Consider the following 23,077-nt stretch of genomic DNA (forward strand, 5'->3'; position numbering starts at 1 on the left):
TAATACTGCCATTCTCATCACGATGTATACAAAACGTTAAGAATATTTTCTTTTTTTTCGTGAATTCTACGATACAAGTTACTCAGAATAATTTAAGAATTCAAAAATATATGATGCTTGCTAATTAGAAATTCTTGTCCACCTAAAAATAAAACTAGTAGAAAAAATGTGCTTTGATATTGTTCGACAAAACGCACGGATCTTTGAAGATAAAGATTCTTAAAATTTGATTTTAAGCTTTAAACGAACTAGCTTATTTGTTGCGGGTAGGATAGATTTGTGGTTATATATATATATATATATATATATATATATATATATAACCACAAAATGACGTTTATTGAGATCTTGATACTAACATCGTATATTTATTTTGCATCAAATGTTTTTCACTCCATCAAATTTGTCACAGAATCATTTTATCGACGATCTATATTTCTCAACGTTATGCATACTGAATTTATGAGTTTCCGGGAATGTGGAGATTATCTATCATCGTTGCATACTTAGTAGTCTCAAAAGAAAATTGAAAGATCTTTTGAATTCTGTGCGCAGTCAAGGAGAATAATCTGTCGAACAGATAGAAAATTGACGATGCTTACTGCGCTATAATTTATAAAATTATGAAGATATACTGCAATATTTATGATATATTGCAAATATAATAATGCATGACAAATGATAAACTGCAAAGGTATTGTATGTGATTTAAAAATTTTTTTCAATTTGATATGGAACATATATATTGAATTCAATAAAATGAATTCAACAAATTGAATTCCCAAATAAAATAATAGTTTAATTCTCTTTTACATCGAATCTAAATAACAAAAAAATTGCGAGTTTATAATACAGTTTATATCAGTTTACATTATGCAATGCATAAGAAAAATATATGTGAAAGCTAAAGATTTGTGGACCTAAGCAAACAGTTATAACAAAGTAAATAAGCTTTTAATGCGATATATAATCCTAGAAATAATCGTATTATTACGAGAGATAGCGCAACATAGTGTGTGCAGTGTTAAATTTATATATCTCTCCACATGCCATTCGCAGAATACGCGCATTCACAACAATGCAGACATTATTTCCATCGTAATTATGCAAGGTGTTACACCATTTTGGAGCAATCCGTGTGATATGTGGTTGTGCGTTAAAGGGATTATTTACGAATCAAAACGCTCGCATATTGTCTAATCTTTTAAACAAAATCATTTTTTAAAATTGTTTTTAAAAATATTTTATGACTGTATATTAAATCCTCTTTGTTTTTCAGATAATTCATGGTACAAAAAATTATAATTAGAATGTTATTCTGAATTCTGACGAATTATAGATTGTGTAAAGTGAGTTTTACGTAAGGAAAAATGTTACATTAAAATAATGCATTATTTAACAGAAAACGCATTTTCTTTTGAAATAGTTATTATCTAATAAAGCTCAAAGAAGATTAAACTTTAAACAAGAATGATACTTATATATAAATTATTTTCAATTACGTTTATTACATCAAATTTTCCAATTATAATCTATTAAATGTACAATATTATTTAGTTACAATATTATTTAGTTGTATGGTTGATACATCGTATAGAATTTTCGACTGTTAAATTGAGAACATCCGCGCACGCAATAATTATAGTCGATAATTAAATACACAATAATGGAGATTGTACATTTAATGAGTAACGTACAAAATCTCTTTTTCAATGTATAATTAAGGTTACATATTGTTACATTGTATATAAGCGTTCAATCTTAAGCGAGTACTTTAGTGATAACAAACTTAACAAATGCACAGCTTACCGTTTCTTTCAACTTTTTTTTCTTTTTATAATGCGCAGCTTGTAAGAATTTTCCTCGCTCGCAAAAATATGCATTCTTTTGGTATAAATAGAATTTACGTTGATCAAGTAATTATTACGGTAACGATAAAAATACATTATTAAAGAATTTTATTAAAAATATAATAAATATATAACATTTGAAAATATTTATTCGCAAATGTTACTTTTTGTCACGTGTGATTAATTTTAAATAAAATATAGAAATGTAAGGCTTTTCTATCGCTTGTAGACAGTTTGCCTTTGAAATGATTTTTGTTTTTATTAAATTTATTTTGGCAACATCATTACATTCCGCTACATCAAATACTTCTTCATGTCGAAAATGAGTGTTTTAAAGATTCAATTTTGAATAAATATTCGCATTGGCAAGATTTATGAGACACTTTCGCGTATATTGCGCTTGAATTACAAATAAACGACGTGGATCAGGATGCGGGTGGGTGAAACTAATAAAGGGCTATGGCATACTGGTTTTATTTTTTTGTTGCTCTATTGTGATGGAATTAAGTTGGCAGTGGCTCGTACGCGCACTGTTCTTATTGCTTTACTACAGTCTTGGTGGTTATGCACGAACTCTCATTGTCGAGAGTCCCTCTCACTGAGGGCAAAAAAAAAATAAAGTCTCATAAACGGCGCTCTAAAAGACATTACTGCGGTTACAGCGCATGCCGCACCTCTCGGAAAAAGCATTTTAAGTGGAAAATGCTTTTTTTTTACGACGAATACAAGAATCAGCTTTTTGACACAAGAATTATAATATCTCCTGCAGGTGGTGTGCAACCTCTTTGTAAAAATCTATATTGCAGAAAACATGTATCATAATGTAAACTTTTGGTACTTTCCATTTACCCTCTAAAACTAGAAGTTACCTTATGTTCTCTACTGCTAAAAATATCTAATCTGCTAAGTGATTTTTCAAATTAAATTGTATTTTTAAAATCGCTTATGAGATTTACAAATAAATATAAAGGCATAAACACAAATATTAGAGATTTGGAATAAACTTGAATTAATAAATAAATTCGAATAAATAAATTTTTTTTTGAGAATAAATTCAGCTTGCGTTGCAAAGATGTAATTTTAATCAGATTGTACGCCTTTCAAGATGCTATATTATGTGAAACGATTTTCTTCTGGTACATTAAAATATGTCCCAAGGCGTTTTACATCGATAATACTTATATTGTTGGATTTTGCTTCATGGAAGAACTTCTTAAGCAATTCTTTTTTATTTACTGCTCGGGGTAAAACGATTACGTATTTGCTTTGAATATAGTACATCTATTTAACAGAGAAAGAGAAATGTGAAGAATTTTTTAATTAATTTTATTAACATTGAAAACAGAGCTATCAGTTATTTGAATTATTTGCATTTTAATAAAGATTGTTTCATTTAGATGTAAATTAAAAATATTAAAAACCGTTAATAATTTCAATTTATTTACTTTTTCACTTTAGGAAAAAGGATTTAAAAAAATCACTTATATGATTCACACAAATAAATATTGAAGGCATAAATGTTAGTATTAGAAATTTAAAGTAAACTTAAATTAATAAACTCTAGTAAATCGATATTTTTTTCGAGAATAAATTCAACTTGCGTACATATATCCTTGATTAATCCGATTTTGGAATATGTGGTAGGGAATGAGAAAAGTCTATATATAGAATTTACCTATTATATTCAAAATATCGTATATCGTGATATAAAACGCGGATAAAATAGAACTAGTAAAAATGAAGCATTAATGAGCGAGGTATCGAGGTAGAAAAGAAAAGGCAAAAGCGAAAAATCATCGGGATGATCCTCGACTCCTCGGAAATCCACGAATTCAATTTGGAATCTCGAACCCATTTGATTCCTCATCTGACTCGTTCCACCTCGTTATCTCACGATAAGTAGAAGCAAGATGAGGTACGAAAAGAACGAGTAAAATAGAATGAAGAAATTGAAGGCAGCTTAAGAACTCTTCGGATGCTCGGTGACCGTATGATATCCTCGTGAATTTCAAGTGACCTGTTAGATTCAACATCATGGCCTGGACGTTATCCAACGTCATGTTTTAATTCCTCGCATGCTTTTTTATTTGCATCGGAGATTGATTCCTGATAATCATTGCTCCAATCTGTAACTTTACTTAAAACTTTCAATTCTAAAGAAGCAATTTTCTTATATATAAATTTGTTAGAACAATTTTTAAATTGCGAGTGCTTCAAAATTTCTGTATAATTACAATATTATTGCATCAAAAGCTTCTTTATCTACTTTTATCGTTGAACAATATGATAAAAGTTATTGATGCATTTCCTTTAACGTTCAAACAGTAATTTCTCCAATTGTGTACTTTTTTATTACGGTAAAATGGCCATTGAAACTATTGGACTGTCGCTTTTGATATACAGTCCTCGACTTTGCACTCAACTATAGTGCCCCGCGATGATTCGATTTTGATTGAAGTAAGTGGTCACTTTTCTTGCTGTAGAGTTTAGAACAGGCAGGAAATCTTTATAGAATAATAATAATTTTATCTGATGTGGATGACACGATAACATGTATTAAAAAATTAAATTAATTAATATTTATATGGAGAATTATTTATAAATCATAGTAATCTTTTCTATACTTTTCGTCTCTCTGTTCTATTCGAAAATCTTGTTCGAAGAGAAGTTTAAGAGCATCTGTCCAATAAAACGATAGATTTGTTTGTCTTTCCTAACTGTAGTTATTTCCTCTTCCGATTTTAGTTCGCAACCTATCATCGGTAAAATTTTGTTCTTTCGTAGCCTGTGCATCCCAAGGGAGCTGTGGCAGGTTTGAGAATTGGACGATATCCAATAACGTCTAGTCTAGAATGTAAGAACTCCGCGTGTAAGAAAGCTATGTTACAAGGAGTTATCGAAGAATTGCTATGAAAATAAGAACTAGCGCGATAGGCACGGCAAATATGCGAGGCTTGCAATAATTTCGTTATTAAAAGTGCATTGAGCAACGTAAATAATTTTAGAACAGCTCTTAATTTTTTAAACTCAGATATTTGACAAATTTTAGAAAAATATAGCATTGTTAATTTTTATATTAATGCATTATTGAGCTTAACAAAATTATTATTATACTTATTAAAACTAATTAATCTATCGATAAATTACGTGCATTTCGATGCTTGTTGATCACAAATTCAAACACAATAGCCTTTGTATTTGTCCCTCTCGAATAAGTGGGGTATTGTTCTCCGTTTCTTTCTGTCGTGCAGAAAATCTCTCACATAGGTTGACGGAGAATACCTTTAGAAGATATTCGCGCATCCATTGACCTACATCGTGATCACGTATCGTAAAAAGCGAAGACAGATGATATAGGCGTGGCCGAATAGTGAGTTATTTATAAATAAGTTGACTTCCGCATTTGTCCGTTAACAGCGCCTAACTATCCTTAAAAATGAATATTTTTCACATACCTTGTAAATTAGTCGAAATGATACGAAAAATAAAAAAATATAATAATCTGATGATTGGGTTATATAAAGAGCTTAATTCTAAAAGTTTAAACAGTGCTAAAAAGTTGTTGCCATAAAGGAAGTAGGTCGCAGGGTTATTTTCGCGTAAAATAAAACAGAATGTAGTACAGAACAAGTTCTATTTCATCTTAATGAAGATTTACTTTTGTTGGCGAATATAAAATTCAAGTATGAAAGAATACTCGAGTTACTGCTCGAATTTTAAAATTATACAAAAAAGATAATTTTTTAAAAATGTGTTAATAAATTCCTCTCTATTCTATAAAATTTTACACATTCCATAAAGATTTGAAACTTTATTACTAGTGAATTTACTTATTCAATTCATTATTAAGCTATTTTATAAGAGCAGTACGTTATCTTGTAGAAAAAGATGATTGATAACGCCATGCCACTTTGTTTTTGGAGAATATTTCTTAAATAAAAACTAAAAAAATAAAACTTGAAAAATATAAATATAAATTAGAAAGTCTTCTATCAGATGATAATAACAATTTTTGTAGTACTGTTGGTTGCAATAATTAACTTTTGCAATAATTAACTTTTTCATAAGATAAGATCATTTTTTCATCAAAAATGAGCGTTTGACAAAATGGGCATCAAAACTGACATAGTAGATAGTAATGCTATATATTCCTATTTCTTTTCATAGAAGTCACCTGTACAAAATTTCTATAAATGAATACTTATAAAAATTTCTAAAATCTTTGCATTTCGATATAATGATTCTTGTTAATTTATATGCATATTTATATGCGTATCTTATGCTGTTCTGCATAACACAAATATGTAACGCAACAATTTTTTGGAAGGGTTTCTCTTAAATACAGAATTGCTTTCAGATTGGGTTGCTCTGATTGGGTTATTTGTTTAAGAGACCTATACTGAATAAAAATTATTAAACACATCATAAAAAAATTTGTTAATTTAAATTTAATCATATTAATTGCACGAAAAAAAAAACAACAATGTGTACTTATTGTAGACCAAGAGATTTCTTCTTCCAAATTTTATTTAAATTTATTATGTTTATAACCACTGCATATATCCCAAAGAAAATATCATTAACTTTCTTTTATAACAAAAGTAGCAGACTCTTTTGCTAACAACATTGCGGTAGTGGTGACAATAAAATGTAGAAATATTATGAACAAAGAAAACAGTGGACTTGCGCTGCTTGACGTATAACGTGCAGTAAATGAGAGACATGTCTGGTGTAATATTTCTTTATCTTTTTGCATTTCTTTATGGTACTTCGCAATTCGTACGACGCAAGATGCAGCGGTTTCAGCATTCTTCTAAATTGCATCATGTCGAGGAAGTTTAATAGTTTTCAAACACGATTCGAACAATTGCAATAACTTGTGTTTGAACGAGCAAAACACCTGTCTTGGCTCGTAACCGATAATTTCAGCACATTAATATAGAATGCCAAGATAATTGATTCATTAATATCGTAAACTCGCACGCTGTCGACAACGGTACGTCGACGGATGTAGACCATGACATAAAGCATGAACGCCACCCACGGGAAGTGGTTTCTGACCGTCCTGGCTCGTCGTTGGAAAGAGAAATATTCCTACCCGCCCTCACCCTGTAATTCCCCATTCTGCCATCGTGCTCGTGCACTTAACCCATTTTGTCTCAAGATCCTGCCTACCCGGAAAATACGGAGTTGGCGGTGAGAACAAGGGAGGGGTGCATAACGATCTGCGGATTTTCAACCGATTACGGACCATTTTGCGATGGAGTACGGAAGCGGACACACGCTTCAATGCTCACTATAATGCGCGCGCGGAGGATCGGGACGATCTTTTCGGTCGAGAGATCTTTCGGTGAACTTCCTATGCGTCCAAACCACGGATCGCGGTGCTTTGTTAAAATGACTCGTCGCACAAGCCACAAAGGATCCCATACTAATTATATATGGAAAATTGGGTTCCGGTGAAGTACATAAGTTAGTTTTCACATAAAATGAAGCTTATAATGTGGTAGACAAAAGATATCATGGACACAAGGCTCGATAATGAATAGTTTTTGAACTATGCTGTATCAAAGGTGTAAAATTTAATTGTGCTTACACAGAGCACCTTTGAAACCGTAGTTCAAAAACTATTCATTATTATTGAATCTTTTGAATTCTATGACATCTTTTGTTCATCACATTATAAACTACATTATGTGTGAAAATTAATTCATTTTACTAGAACCAAATTTTCTATTTGGATTAGTGTCTGAACGAACTTTATCGTTTCCCGTAGTATTTTAGAAGCTGAACACGGATCCGTTTTTCGAAGTTAGTTATTATGTCACTGTATTTTGAGAAAAATCCTATCAAAGAGAAAAAAAATGATTTTGAGAGATCTCACGAGGTTGTAACATTGATAGTAAATTTTTTCTAAATTTTGTTAATTCCACGTGAAAATATCAACTTTCAATTTTAAAATGCATTTTGTTTTGTTTTGATATTATTTTCTGTTTCCGAGTTATAACAATTTGAAAATAGCTCTTTTCTCATATAATACATGGAAAAAATATTCCATCTTAATTCTGCATTATGTAGAAAGTATTTTTACTTACATAATACTATTCTTGTGCACATAATTGGATCATACTAAATAAAAAAACAATATGAAAATAACAAAAAAAGAAATAATGTAAATATATTTTCAAACTGCTATACATATCTCGAATATGAAAAATTATACCAAAACAAAATGCATTTTGAAACTAAAAGTATTTTTAAATACATTTACATTTGTAGCATTAAAAATTTTGAAAAAATATTGCTGCTACGTCATGAAAACTCTCAAAATAATTTTTTGCTTTTTTACGTTATTTTTCTCAAAAGTCTGATAGCCAAATTAGAAAAACGGATTCGTATTAAGTAGGCAAAGATATATTAGAAATAATTTAAAATTGTTAAGTTTTTTTCGTAGACTTTAGTATAATTAGTATAATTAGTGTGAAATCCTTTATTAATTCACAATTAATGTGCTATTAGTCCGCGTGAGGAAAATTGCCTAAAAGAAGAAATATACAAACAAATTTTCTTGGCGATGACATAGCAAAAATAGACGCGATGCGACCGTCACTTGAATCAGGTTAATGACCGCAGTGAGATGATTTATAATAATTAAGCAGTCGTGCATTCATGGTACTAGAAGGTAATTTTTCAGTACTTCAAACACCATAGATTAAGTAAAGTAATAATTTCTAATATCATTTTTTTAGTTTTCATTAAAACGTAAAAATCCCTAAAGATGTGACCTAAATTACACAAAAATAACGACTACGGAGTGATTCATCACCATCGCTTTTCATCCAAACGACAAGTCGATTGATGAATTTGAAATCCATTTTTTATAGAATCGATCTCCATTTGGAAGTAATCACTTGTAATTCATTGTAATCTTTTAATATTATACGTAAGATTATTATAACATAGATAACAGTAATATAAAATTTTAGTTAAAGACAAAAATAAATTATAGATTTTTTGTGTTCCTATATTTTTAAACTCTAAATTATGTTTACAAAGAATCTCTATAGTTATTCTCGTTTAAACGATATACAAAGTAGATTGGCCCTTAAGATTTTATCATTAAATGCATCATTTGTCAAGAAGAAATAGCATAAGTTTCTTTGAGAATGCTCCCAAGTTCTGATTGACTTAATCCACGCATATTTAATTTTCTTGCTTTATTCAAATCTTTAATACTCATTTCCTCAGCAAAGCTTTAAAGAATCAGTAAGACAACTTACGATGTCGAAACTGGAATTTAGAGTTTGGATATAGACGGAAATAAATTAGATTATTGGATCCAAAGTTTGATTAAAGATTTTAGAGGATTCTTATCGATGCAAAATAAAAATTGCATTCAATTGGGTTCTTTTGAAAAATATCTATTTTATTTTTGTGTGATGATTTCTGTGTAAAGAATAAGAATGTATATATGTATATTTACAGGATGGATACTAAAAGATTTTAAAGAATAATTCCTCACACGAATTCAAGATAAAAATTTTAATCATAAATTTTGATCATAATCGTATGACCGAAACATCTTATTATTAGTTTAAAAGAAACAGTGTGTCAAAATTGAACAAAAAAAAATTTTATTTTTTTTTTAATTTCGAAAACCATTCGAGTTATTTTAATGAAACATTGTATATATTTAAAGTTTTATCATAATAGTTTAAGTGATTTTCAAAATTTTTGGGAAAAAAACAAAATTTTTCCTTCAACTTTAACATCTTGTATTTTTGAAATTAAGTCGTTTCAGATATATAATTATATGAAATATCTTTTCATCTTGAGTGTATAAGGAAGCATTTCTTTCGGAGTATTTAGCATCCACTTTGTACGTATATACGTAAATTTTTAATTAATTTTCATTTTTAATTTTTAATTAATTTTACATTTAATTTTTATTTATTAATTAATTTCTTCTTACATAAAAAGATATTAGAGGAAATAATTTTACTACAAGATATAGAAGATTTTTTCTTTTTCTTTATTGATGGTGCGAGATCAAACGGCAGAACATGGCACGGAAAAAAGAAATAAAATAAGCAAGTGCACCCAGTGGGAACAAGGTCGGAACTCTCTGACCTCTTCGCAGAATGGTTCTGGCTAATGTCAAGATAAATGCGATTTCCTAGGATGGGAAACGCGGAGCAAGGGTAATGTAGGAGCACTGGGAGCACAAGAAGAAAAATATTGTTTGCCGCGAAAACTGGGGCGCACATCCTGAAGCAGGGCGTTGGTAGTGGTTTGACCACGAAGGCGTCACGCGGGGACTGAGGTGGAAAAAGCCAAAAGCTCGTCGGCTCTCGTGCCGGAGTAGCTTGCCAAAATAAGATTCGTTTTTAGAGAATTAAGGGGAGGAAGCTTTTAGAATAGGGTTACTTAAATCGGGTCACATAAATCCTTGCATGATTCTCTTGCATGCTTCAAAAATACGACGAGGTCGATAATATGATCGAATATATTGTACAATTCGTCTTTTAATACGTTTTCAGTAGCAAATGTTATTATTTATTCACGAAAATATTTCGAAATATATCTTTTTTTCCTTCATCGGAAATATTACTTTACATTTGTTTATTTCTTGTATTTCTACAAATTATAAAGTAAACTTTGAACTATTTGATAAAAATCTTCAAAGGATTCCGAACAAATACACCTTCCATTAGTGCAATTTCCTTTAAAATCTTATATAATTTTAGCAGAGAAGATTGATATTCTTGAGAGTGATTTTATTTACACGAAATTTAAAGCTAAAAGTATAAAATTTTTGACATTTATTATTACAATTTTCAAACTTTTATATCTTTAATAATTAAGTTATTAAATTTTTCCATTGCAATAGTTATACCGAATACAAATCTAAAAAAGTATTACCTGTTTATTATCATTTTGTAATGTTCGCCGACAATTATTCTCGAAATATTCATGATCGCTCGTTTATTGAATATTATTCTCCCATTGATTACACGACGATTCTCTGAATTCCATTTATTCGGAGGATCGCGAGCTTGTGTTTGTACTCTACTAGGTATTGTTGAGCTTTCGCGACTATTTTCTAGGATTGCTAAATCGGCGGATAGAACCAATGTTGCCATTGCGATCGCTCAATGTCTAGCACATAGCTTTAGGCCAACGAGGACGACCTTAGCTCGTTATCGTGGATGAATTCAATGCATCGCAGACGACAGCGAGCGACAGCGAATTCAACCAACGTTGGCTTAGCCGCGTTCGGACCATTCATCTTGCTTCGGACAGTTGTCTTCCCGGTAATGCCGAAGATACCGATCCAAGGAGGTACCAATGCGGATTCTATCGGCGGAAGTTACGCGTCTTTCCGCGGATATCGGCTAGTTTACGGTCGTTTCTCCAAATAACAATGCAATCATTGTAGATGGGTACATCGATTTGTTGTGAATTCAAAGGGGGATAAGATATGATAGAAATCTTATTTATCTATATTTTTATTTTATTTTCTATCATATTTTTGGCTAAGATATGATAGAAAATAAAATAAAAATATTAACACAAATAAAGAAAGAGAATTATATATTCGGACAAGGTGGATCTTGGTGCTTATTAATATTTTTGAATTTTATAATTTCTTATAAATCTTATGCAAACTATGTATCGATTAATCAGACTTAAAATACTCCCAAACTGAAACTAGAATATGTAATATTCACAAATTAAGTTGACAAACAATTAGTACTGATACTTCTCATTTCCATTTGAAAATAAATAATTCATTATATACAATATTTAATGTAATCTGATTTTTATTATATATATTTTTATTATATCTATTATACATTCTTTATATCTGTTTCATTTTATTAAATCGGTAGTATTCCATCTAAATCTCCAACATTACGAATACTTTCACATTATTTCCCTTCTCGTATTTCCCCGCTTTTGGCTTTAGTCTCTGTGACCTCGAAACGAATGTAGGTATTTGGCGTCTCCGCTTTAAGAGATATATCGGTGGCAGGATTAGTCGATTTTTCCTAGTGCCAACTATCCTCGAATTCGTGTTCATTCGTTACGAGATACCTTCTATGAAAATCTTCCGTGTCTTCAACAAATTTCAACAGATTTAGAAACTAGTTTACGAGTTGCTGTCCTTTCGCGAGAATGCACTTGGGAATCTTACGTAAACTCTCGCAAAGTTGTTCGGTATATCTGCTTGCAAGCTTGATAATTTCATTGCGTAATTTACCGGAGGACACGAACTTGATGTGAACAGCGAGTCACATAAAACATAAAGTTTCAAACATGCTTGCTAAAGATCATCCTATATATTATCTTCTTCAGTAACCATACACATAGCAGTAACAGCAGCGTTGATATAAACACGAATTTACTTTCAAAACTGTAATTTTATTATATTGTTGTAGTTATTACTTAATATAAAGTTGTTACTTAAAAAAGAAGAAGCTAAGATCGTATATTAGTATGATATTCTTTCAAACATAAAAGGCAACAAGCGATTTAATTCGTGCAATGTCAGTTTCGCGATTCGTGCTGTCCAATGCATTTTATATGTACACAACAAAATATTTGTGAAAGTAATGTTTTCTTTTTTATTTTACATAATTGTTTTGTTAATTATCGCCAGTCGAAATATTTTGACAATAAATTGTCGATTTAAACTTCATTCACAAAGCGACTTACCCTTTCTATGTGGCCGCCACTAACGACCTCCGGCGTGTTAACACAGACTACTCTTTTCAAGCGTAGTTTGTTAACGTGGAAAGCCGAGCCGTAACAGTACATCAGCACCATCGTCGTTGGGAAATAAAAACAGCAACACGCTAGGATCCTGAAAAAGGAGATACGATAAAGAGCATTTTCCGACCCAGAAAAGCAGTAATTAGCGTGTCATACGCAAGCGGGAATATAACTAGTGCAATGAAGATGATATCGTACGAACGCAATAAAATTATATTTGTACAAGTAGATTACGCAAAATCTGATGTTACGTGTGTAAAGTTATTAGTATCTACAATATGATAAAAACAGTATCACGATGCATCCATTTTAACTTTCTCTTATAAATTAATATGCTTTGTAATGTACTTTGTGAAGTTGACTCTATCTCGCGTATATTTAAATCATTCTTATAAACTTTTTTATATTCTATTTCTCCAAAGCAACGTTTACAAAAGCCGTAATATAAATGGATAATTCTATTTAAACTAATGTGTCGAGATAGAGTTTATAAATTACCGATCCGACAAAAACATTACGATAGGTCGAAGTAACGATCTTTCGTATTTAGCACCGGTTTAGATCAGACTTTAAGCGTACCGGAAGGAAACATTAACGCGGATATATCGCTATCTTTCACGGTTGATCGCCTCGGTGTCCTCCCAAGGCGATCGACTACGCGACGGTGCGACGTTCTCAACATTAAATTGTAATTGTCCGCAATTGGTCACCGACATGGTGAACAAACGTGATGAGCAAGATCATGAAATGTCGAGCTTATCACCGCATCACAGCATTCGCTATGGTGATACCTAAGGGATGCTCTAGCAAAGAAGGGATCGCAGGCGAGAAGGCCAGATCCGTTGAAGTAGTAACCGCCTCTGGGGAGTACCAGAACCCCGAAAATTGCCACGCTCGCTATCCAAGTGGTCGACATCACTGCCACACAGCCCTGCCGCATGTAATACTGTGTCAACATAGACAGAAAACGATCACTCTTTTTCACCCAAACGCCGAGCGTTTTACAGATATGGTGCACATGTATGCGTATATGTATTTGTCTATATATTTTTATCGGTTAGACCGGGGCTTGTTTGCACACATTCTATCTTTTGTAGTATATCATATATCGTTTACTCAAACGATTATATGCACTGTTTTTATTATCAAAAATCTCAGAATGCATTATTCAATATTATTCAATAGACAAAATATTTAATACTGTGATAAAAGATATGCGATAAATAAGTACTGCGATAAATAAATGATAAAAGATATGCGATAAATAAGTACTATGTATTCTATCAAATATCTAAATATATCATATGATATGTATGATGGAATTTTTCAAATAATAATTAAATAAAATGTATGCAAATAATCTCGTTAAATATAAATGTTGTAAAAATTTAAGTAGAACATGAAAAAGAATCATTAAAATGTCGTTTCTTGAGAATATGTATATTTCAAATTAAATGCATGTCCAAAATTTATATATTTTATAATGTAGTTTATTAACTTTTATGTTTTATAATGTAACATTGCTTAATCGTATTGAACGAAAATGAAGAAAATAACGTAAAACAGATATACATATATTTATCATTGAAATTATACTTAACTATATAAAATTATAAGCATTATATTTACACAATATTTTTTATCAGAATTTTATAAAAATATTGTAAACGTTAAAAAATTATTTTTTTTTAAAACTCGATTACACTAGTTTTAGATACATTGCACCTTTAGTCTCTCTTCATTTGATCAAATCTGCAAGCAAATAAAGAAAGTTCCACGAACTAGTTTTTATCGACGATCCACTTTTACAGCACAAACCCGGTGTGTTAAGTATTATCGAGATTAACCTCGTCCTGATCCCAAAAAACGATCAATGAAATGACACTCGACCTTGCTGCTCTCCAAGTAGTAAGGATCGAGGCTTATGCGACGTTTTCTTTTTTCCTTTATTACAGATACGATCCATTAACTCAAAAATATTATTAAAAATTATAAAAATAAATTGAAGTACAATAGAAATATTACAGATGAAGGTCCTTACGATAAAAAGTATCATGTAAAAATATTAGAATTTTTGTGATCGTAGATATTTAAGATAAACTATTTTTCTTAGCGTTTTCTCATTTTTACATTTAATAAATACGAGATAGTACCAAGAAGTACAAATTTAATATGCAAACTTAAAACACTTAACTTAAAACATATATTTTTGAAGATAGATAAACTTTATAATTTTTTTCTTAATATTTAACTTCAAAGTTTATAATTTATCAGTACGCAAAAGCTTTCATGTGCTCTTATATATTGAAAATAACCAAATGTTTATTTTTAAAACTAAACTATTAAGAATAAAATGTTAATTTTAACTTAAAGACGTATAGTAGACTTTTTGAAACATGCAAAAATATAATATTAAAACGGTAAGAAGAATAATAAGAATCTTATTGGATATGGGAAAATATAATAGAAAATAGGAAAGTTAAAATTAACATTTTTTAATACAAAATTTATTTCTTAAATTAGATATGATTTACTCAATGTAAGATATATTAACAATATTGTGAACTTAATGATTGTGATTATGTGAAAATCACAGCTATAGTCCCGAATAATACTTAAAAAAATGCTAAAAATATAAAATGACAAATCCATACATAATGTAGATACTATCCTAGTTGCATTTTAGTTCTGTTGAGAATCCCTGAAAATACTATCGAAGTTATCGATCCGTCTAAAATAGTGTAAGGGTGATATTCTCCGCGCATTGTGAACATCAGAAACAAAGAGCTAAAGACCAAGTTGTTGAGAACTTGGAACTAAATACGAGCTGTAGCCTGCTCAATATTGCACTAAATATATAGCTAAAGCTGATGCAACACGAAACTCTATCTACGAACTAACATAATAATAATACGATAAGAGCAAATGTGAAATCAAAAAATCGAGAAGCAACAGCTTCTATCAAATATAAAAAGAGACAGAGTTTGCGAAAATTCGATGAGCGGCTAAACGTTCGATAGGCGGAAAATTATGGAATGAATGAAAGACAGCGATTCGTCAAACGCCTTTCTTTTACCACTGATTTTTATATGTTGCGCTTTCTTTCTCACTTTAGTAATTGTGCAAAAGCAATTCTATTTCATTCTTTTATTTTATTCTATTATTTTATTCTGTTATTTTATCTTATTATTGTATTTTATTCTATTCACAATGTGTACAATATAAAATCTCATTTCAATATAAAAAGAAAAACAACTTGATATCATATCATTAGTGTTAAAGGGTTTGCGGGTTATTTATTATTTTCTATAATTTTTAAAGTATTAAATATGCTATGTGAATACGAATCTGTTTTTTAATTTTGGCTATCACATTACAATTTTGAGAAAAATAGCGTTAAAAAAGCTGATAACTTTTTTTATGATGTAATGTCAACAATAATTTTTTAAAATCTTAAGAACTTTTTAAAAAATTTTTGAATGCAACGTAATATCAATTTTTAACTTTAAAATGCATTTTGTTTCTAATTGATATGATTTTTTGTTTTCGAGATATGTATATTATTTTTAAAATCGGTTTTTTTCTATGTAACACATGGAAAAAATATTTTATTCCATTTTAATAGTGTATTATGTAAAAAATAAGTTCCTTTTATACTTAATACATAATATCATATTAATTGGATAAATAAAAAAAACTATATTATAAGAATCAAAATTAAGAATCAAAACAAGAGCCTAGTGCTGGATATTTTTTGCCTAATTTGTTCTTTATTTATGATAATAAATATAAATATACATATATAAGGTTTTCGATCACTTATCCGAGGTCTGTTTTTTGTGGTTAAACTAGTATATACTTTTGGAACTTAAAGTGAGAAAAGTATATATGTTTGATATTTATCGAAAGCGAGAAAGAAAATTCTAATGCGGTCTAGCGCAAGGACAGAAAATAGATCATTTGTCATCTTCAGTATTTGAAATTTTAACAATCAATCCATATAAAATTAACAAAATATAATATAGCTATTTTCAAATTACTATATCTCGAAAATAAAAAATTATATTGAAATTACAAAACGAAATAAATTTTAAAGCTAAAAGTTAATATTTTTGTGTGGCACGAAATTTAACGAAATTTCGAAAAAAATTTGTTGTTAATATTACAACATTACGAAAACCTTCAAAATTATCTTTTTTATTCATTAATGCCATTTTTCTAAAAATTATAACGTGATAGATTTTGAAAAATGAGAAAAATATATTAAAAGTAACTAAAAATTGTTAAAACAATTTTTTTGTAGAATAATATCATTTATGATAAAAAGTGCATTTTTTTGCAAATATAAGTTGTAAGTAAAATCTAAAATCTTTTATATGTAAATTCTGTACATACATTTTTCAGTTATAGTATATAAATTAGTATGCTGCTTACTAACTTGAAATGTAATCATAAATTAAAATAAAAATAAAAATGTTATAACTCAATTGTTCGTCGATTTGATAATGATAATATTAAAAGAATGGTAATTTAATAATTGTAATAAAAATCGTATAGGATATAGGAAAGTATTTTTAAATAAAAATTACCTATCAATTACAATGTTAAGATAAAATGTAAATAATGATTTTTTCGAAACAAAAGGAGAATTATAAAATAGCGGGAAATATATTGAATGATAAAGGCGGAAAGTCTAATAGCGCTGGAAAACCGTATTCTTCGAAGTCAGTAAATGATATATATATAAAATAGTTAAAATTTTCTTGCATTTCTTCTTACTTTTGAATACTTTTGAAAATTAGAATAATTTTTTATTGACTTTTTATTTAAAACGCTCTTAATTAAAACGATTCGTGAAGTCGATCTTAATCACAATTGATTTTATTTTTATTTGGATCTATTACATTAAATTTACATTATCTTTTTTTATAACTTTTTTTATAACTATCCAAAAGTTAGAGATAGGATATTTTTGAACCGGGCTCTGTTGTCTTTACTATACATAAATTTTGTCCTGGTTACACGAGTATTGCTATGGCCACGGGAATAAAAGTATATGTGGTAGACGAATGACAGGCCGCGGTGACACTTTGCATTTTGATGCGCTTTTAAATCTCCGAAATTCATTTTGGCAGTTAATCTAGAGTAAACTGACCCACGTCCGAGCTTTGACAAACCGTAGTGTGAAACTGCAGGCATGTTACGGATCGCGGGAAAGGATCCTGCTAATAGCGCTCGTAAACTTTGCAGTTGTTACGTAAAAGTTATCTTTAAAACGCTCGATCGTTTTTGCTGCTGTTCACGAAAGGTGATGCAAAATGACTGGATTATATTAACTTGCGGTAATCAATAGATCGGAATTTCAAAAGTAATTTAACAGATTAATAACTTTCTGGTACGTTCAGACAAGTTAGTTTTGACGAGCTTTATTTTTAAGTGAATTCTATTAAGCGAACTTTATATAAAATTGTCCAGTACTCTTTATAAATTATATCACATAAAACGTATCCAATCCATATATACAATCTACAATAAATATTAGCATGTTCTTTTTACATTGTATATAAAATATTTAAAAGATAGGGGAAAAATATATGGAATATACTATATGAATAAATGTATGTGTATTCTACGATTTTGAGTTATGTAAAAAAGAATAAAGAAGATAAACAATATTCCATTTATAAAAGCAGCGCAGATGTATGCGCTTATTAATTTTCGCACTCCTTCGTTATTCGTATAACAAAACAAAAACGATTGCTATTATTTTTCTAAATCCCAAAGAGATTATTTTTTGAAACGAAATTCCTACTCTCTATTCCATTAAGCTTTCAATCTTTTTTAATATTCATTTCAATGGCTTTCATGTCTATATTTGACGTATATTACTAAGTTATATTATGTATATAAAACTATATGACATATATAATAGGCACAGGATTGAAAAAGATGTGCTACGAACGTAGCATCGGAGTACCGATATTTTAGTTACGTTATATGATATTAAACTCTTCAAAAGCAACATATAACAAGAAATATCTTTATCCTTCAAACTCACATGATTACGAACGAATGATATCGGATTGTCGTATCTTATGAATAAGGTGATTGTAACGTGTAACGAGAAATATTTTCATTTCCTAGATTCATGAATACGAATATCGTCAAATATCCTCATATTATATTCATGAAACGAAATGATTGTATCAATAGCCGATTTACGATGAGTTCTATTTTCTTGTGAATTCAAACGAATTGAACAAGTTTTTCTACCATTTTCATTGAGTAACAGTTATTTTAACTTGAAACGACAATTGTCTCTAATCAATCAACTATTCGATCGTTTCACTTCACATCGTGTTTAACAAGAGCAAATTTACGATTATCGATAGATCGAATGAATTGAGAGAATAGTTTGGTGAATGAATCTGTGCAGACAGAAGAAACGTTTGAAACAAGTGACTTGGTGACATCGGTTGATACGAAATTCCGTTAGAAACAATCATAAAAGAATTGGGATTCTATTATAGTAACAACTCGAAAATGTTGGTTATGAGATTTTCTATATGCATTTTATTTTTAATAGAAAATATGAATTGTTATTTAAATATTTATAATAATTAGAGATTACATAACTTTATATGAAATAAAAATACGAAAAGAGATAAAAATTGTTAATACGCATAATGCATCAACCATTAAAAATGATTAAAATTTTAATGTTTAGGTAATATTAAAGGTGAAAAATATAAATTTTAAAATAAGAGTAATTTATAATAAAGGATGTTAATAGTAGGAACATAGCAATTTGTAAAATGTTATTTGTTCAACTGTTATAAATAAACAATACCAATAATGAAATATATATATATATATATAAGAGTCTATTAGTAATTAATAGTTTATTAGTTGCTAAGTGAATAGACAGCAAAATATCCTTACCCTTTTAGAAGAGTGCTTGTGATAGCGATGAGGGTGCAGCATGCAAACATAACGGTCGATTGCCATGCAGACGAGGATAACAGCGCTCTGTTGAGTCAAAGCGCCTCTAAGGAGTGCCTGGAACAGTAAAAGTTTCCGAAAGAGCAAACGAGATTCTTCGAGTGTCGCACACTCTCTCTTTCTCTCTTTCTTTCTTTCTTTCTTTCTCTTTCTCAGCCTTTTCAAATAAAATAAGTTATAACTTCTTGAAAAAGTGCATAGGTCCACAAGCAGCGAGACAAGTCAGATAGGCGAGAAGTTTTGATGAGTTGAGAGAGCATCGAGAAAAATCTACTTTAAGCAGTGTTTCACAATCATTACATTCTTTTTAATTTTCTACGAATCTAAAAATATTTTTTTTGATTTATTAAAAGAAAGTAACAATTAAGAACAAAGGTTATATAAGTACCTCTATTACTATACATCGCTCAGATATTATTGAGAATAATTTATTAAAGAAGAAAAATCAAAAAGATATATCTCGTTTTTTTATCTTTTCGTGAAAATTATTAACTCAAACAGGTTTTAATCAATCTTATACGTATTTTGGTGAATTACATAAAATTTTTAATTAAAAATCTTAAAAAACAGCGCCGTTAGAACTATAGTGCGAAACTTGTTCGTATAAGAATAACAGCATACAACTATGAAGCAGATTTCGTTTAGAATTATAGTTTTTTTACAATAAAAGATGAACAATTTTTTTACGAAAAATTGCATTGTAAATTCAGAAGTATATTGTTAAAATTGAAAAATCTCAAATCGGCTATGATAAAGATTAGATTTATTAATTTTTTTTTTCAAGAATTTGTTAGGTGTGTTTGTTTCAAATAAACTGAATGAAAACTATGATATTACTTATCCGCTACGGATAAGCTTAGGACGGATAAGTTATGCATTACATTTTAAGTATAAATTTTATGTAACACTTACTAATATATGTATATGCAGTATATTGTTCAAAATCCTGTTTGAATAAAGTTAAGATTTCGCAAAAAAATTAGTAAAAATAGGCATCTCTTTTTGATCTTTCTAGACATATGTCCCCTCTCAGCAATATATAAATATACATATATAAATATACATATATAAATAGTAATATATATATATATATACACACACACACACACACACACACACACACACACACACACACACACACATATATATATATATATATGTTTATGTAAATATTAAATGGTAATGTATTGATTAATAATAATTTTGCATTTGATTGAATTGTAAATTAGTTTATCCTAGAGATATATATCTTTCCTGCATGATTATAACAAAATAATCAGGGTTTTATCGCTGATGAGCGGTAGTTCACGGTTTACCACAGATGCCACAACGCTTTGTGGTAATTTTGTATCGGACATCGGAATTTCTGCGAGAATCATCGTTGCCCTAATTTGAATGTTCAGAATGTAGGGATGGAATCATTTAATTAATTGCTATAGGTCAACAATGGAGATTGGCTTAATTAACATTATAGTATCATTGGTTATTTACGCTAATGCTTGGTGTAGACGTAGTTGTACGGCGTACAATTACGTTGCACACATTTCGCTATACGAGAAATCGTTTTGTAAGCTTTATAAACCTAGTGCCGAGTCCGATGCTGTAATTAAATGTCACGCTTGAATAAAAAAGGACCACGTTCATCACCGCGCGATGTTGCTTCCACGTCGTTGCACTTATCTGCCTGCGAATTTTAGTTTGCAATTAAATAGTGTGATGTAGTTTTTTGTAAATTCTGTGCATGTGTAGACACTACGGTTAAAATTAAATTTACGCATGTTAATTGGAATGAAATTGTAAAATATAGTTTTGCAGATTCCAGAAATGAGTAACAAGTATTATTGTTACAACAAACGAATGCAATCAGTTTTCAATTATTGTAATAAAGTAATTAGCGGGATCGAATAATACAAATTCCCATTGTTTTAATTAAATATAAAATATAAATCATTTTCTTTCTTTTTTAATAAATTAAAGAGTAATATATAACTTCTGTACTTATGAGAAGACAAGTTTATTGAAAATTACAAGCAACCTTTGAGAAAGTGTCATTATTTACTAATTAACGTTTATTTCTTGATACTGCACAAATATCTTGAAGACTAATATGTAGTGATGTATCGATTACGGACACATACAGGGTCAATTTCTGGTAATTTGATCTACGAATGGACTGTCGGCTAATTTGTTCTCCAAGCGTACATACATTACATGAAACAAGCTGTCAGACGGTAGCAAATTGCCAGTAGGATCACCGCCAGCCCTTTCAGCCAATTGAAACCAACTATCTCTAGGATTGAGGGCAAGAGAAACGCAATTGCAACTGTAAATTAACGTGCATTACTTCAGAAGTTTAGAATCCTGGCTTTCTTATTTTTTACAAATAACATTTAAAAAATGTTAATTCTTAACATTTTTAAAAATGTAATAAAACACAAATAGAGACATATTAATGTACACATATTGATTGAATTGATTATAACAAAAAATTTTCATATAAATTATTATCTTTATAAGCTTATTTAACAATAAGTTGACGCTATATACTGACTATGAATCAAAAAAGATCTTTTATCAAACAATATATATAGGTCAAAAAAGGTTTTTATCTAATAATTAAATTAACTTAAATTTCATTGATATTTATCGCATGTATAATATTTCTTAGCTCTACCACATATCATTAAATCAAATAGATTCCAGAGAAATAAAAAATTATCAATATATAATTTATCTCTTGGAAAAAAATTATTTAAACATTAAATTTATAAGTATAAAAGTATTTAAATGTGTATAAAAAGTTAGATATTTTATAATTCTGCTAAAGTAAAGAATAAAAAAGATAAACTAGTATTTTCTCAAACAAATGTCATATAACGCATGTACAGCTATAACATATACGTTCAACCACATATTGAGCAATCGTAGCTATCTACTGACATCAGCCGTCGTCCGATATGCTGGTCCGCTTTGAAGCGGGACACTTGGGATGTAACGAGATGTACACTATCGCGATTCGGGACACGCTCTATCCGGCAGGTGCCGGGCGAAACGGACAGAGGATTCGATCTCTGGGAAAGGGAAACGATTCCAAATGTCGCAAGCCGCTGAAGGCGACAGCTTGATTCGATGAATCGGCCACGACGGTGTTCCCATACCATAAAGAAACGACAAGGTGGGAGTGCGAGTGTACTAAGTATACGTTTTAAGATGGTTACCATGGTGACCATGGTTGGCGTATGGCCAGGAAAAAGCTCTGATAATATAAAGGGGCCAGGATCGGTCTGGCCTCGTTTCGAGCTATCTCCGAAACACTCTCCCGGAAGACCTTAACCGAATATTTTCGCCACGAACTAACTTATCTCCGAGTAATCGCTAACCCTTTGGCGTGCGTTCATCCTCGTCGTCAGATTGCCACGGAGATTTTAATGGAACTTCGAGCTAACTTT

The 23,077-nt window shown here is 29.9% G+C and overlaps 1 protein-coding gene across 3 annotated transcripts in view; it reads right to left on the reverse strand.

Moving 5' to 3' along the window:
- LOC105154860 (trace amine-associated receptor 9) overlaps window positions 1–23,077 on the reverse strand; it is a 78,504-nt gene that overhangs the window by 15,573 nt on the left and 39,854 nt on the right. For all 3 annotated transcript variants that reach the window (XM_011070628.2, XM_011070627.2, XM_087408657.1), the window contains 3 exons: window positions 19,569–19,685; window positions 13,418–13,572; window positions 12,570–12,717 (listed from right to left, as the gene is read on the reverse strand). In XM_011070628.2, the coding sequence (XP_011068930.1) occupies window positions 12,570–12,717; window positions 13,418–13,572; window positions 19,569–19,685 (420 nt within the window). The remainder of the gene's footprint in view (window positions 1–12,569; window positions 12,718–13,417; window positions 13,573–19,568; window positions 19,686–23,077) is intronic.

Source organism: Acromyrmex echinatior, chromosome 1, assembly GCF_024713525.1.
Source record: "Acromyrmex echinatior isolate Ae372 chromosome 1, ASM2471352v2, whole genome shotgun sequence".
NCBI classification, from domain to species: Eukaryota; Metazoa; Arthropoda; class Insecta; order Hymenoptera; family Formicidae; genus Acromyrmex; species Acromyrmex echinatior.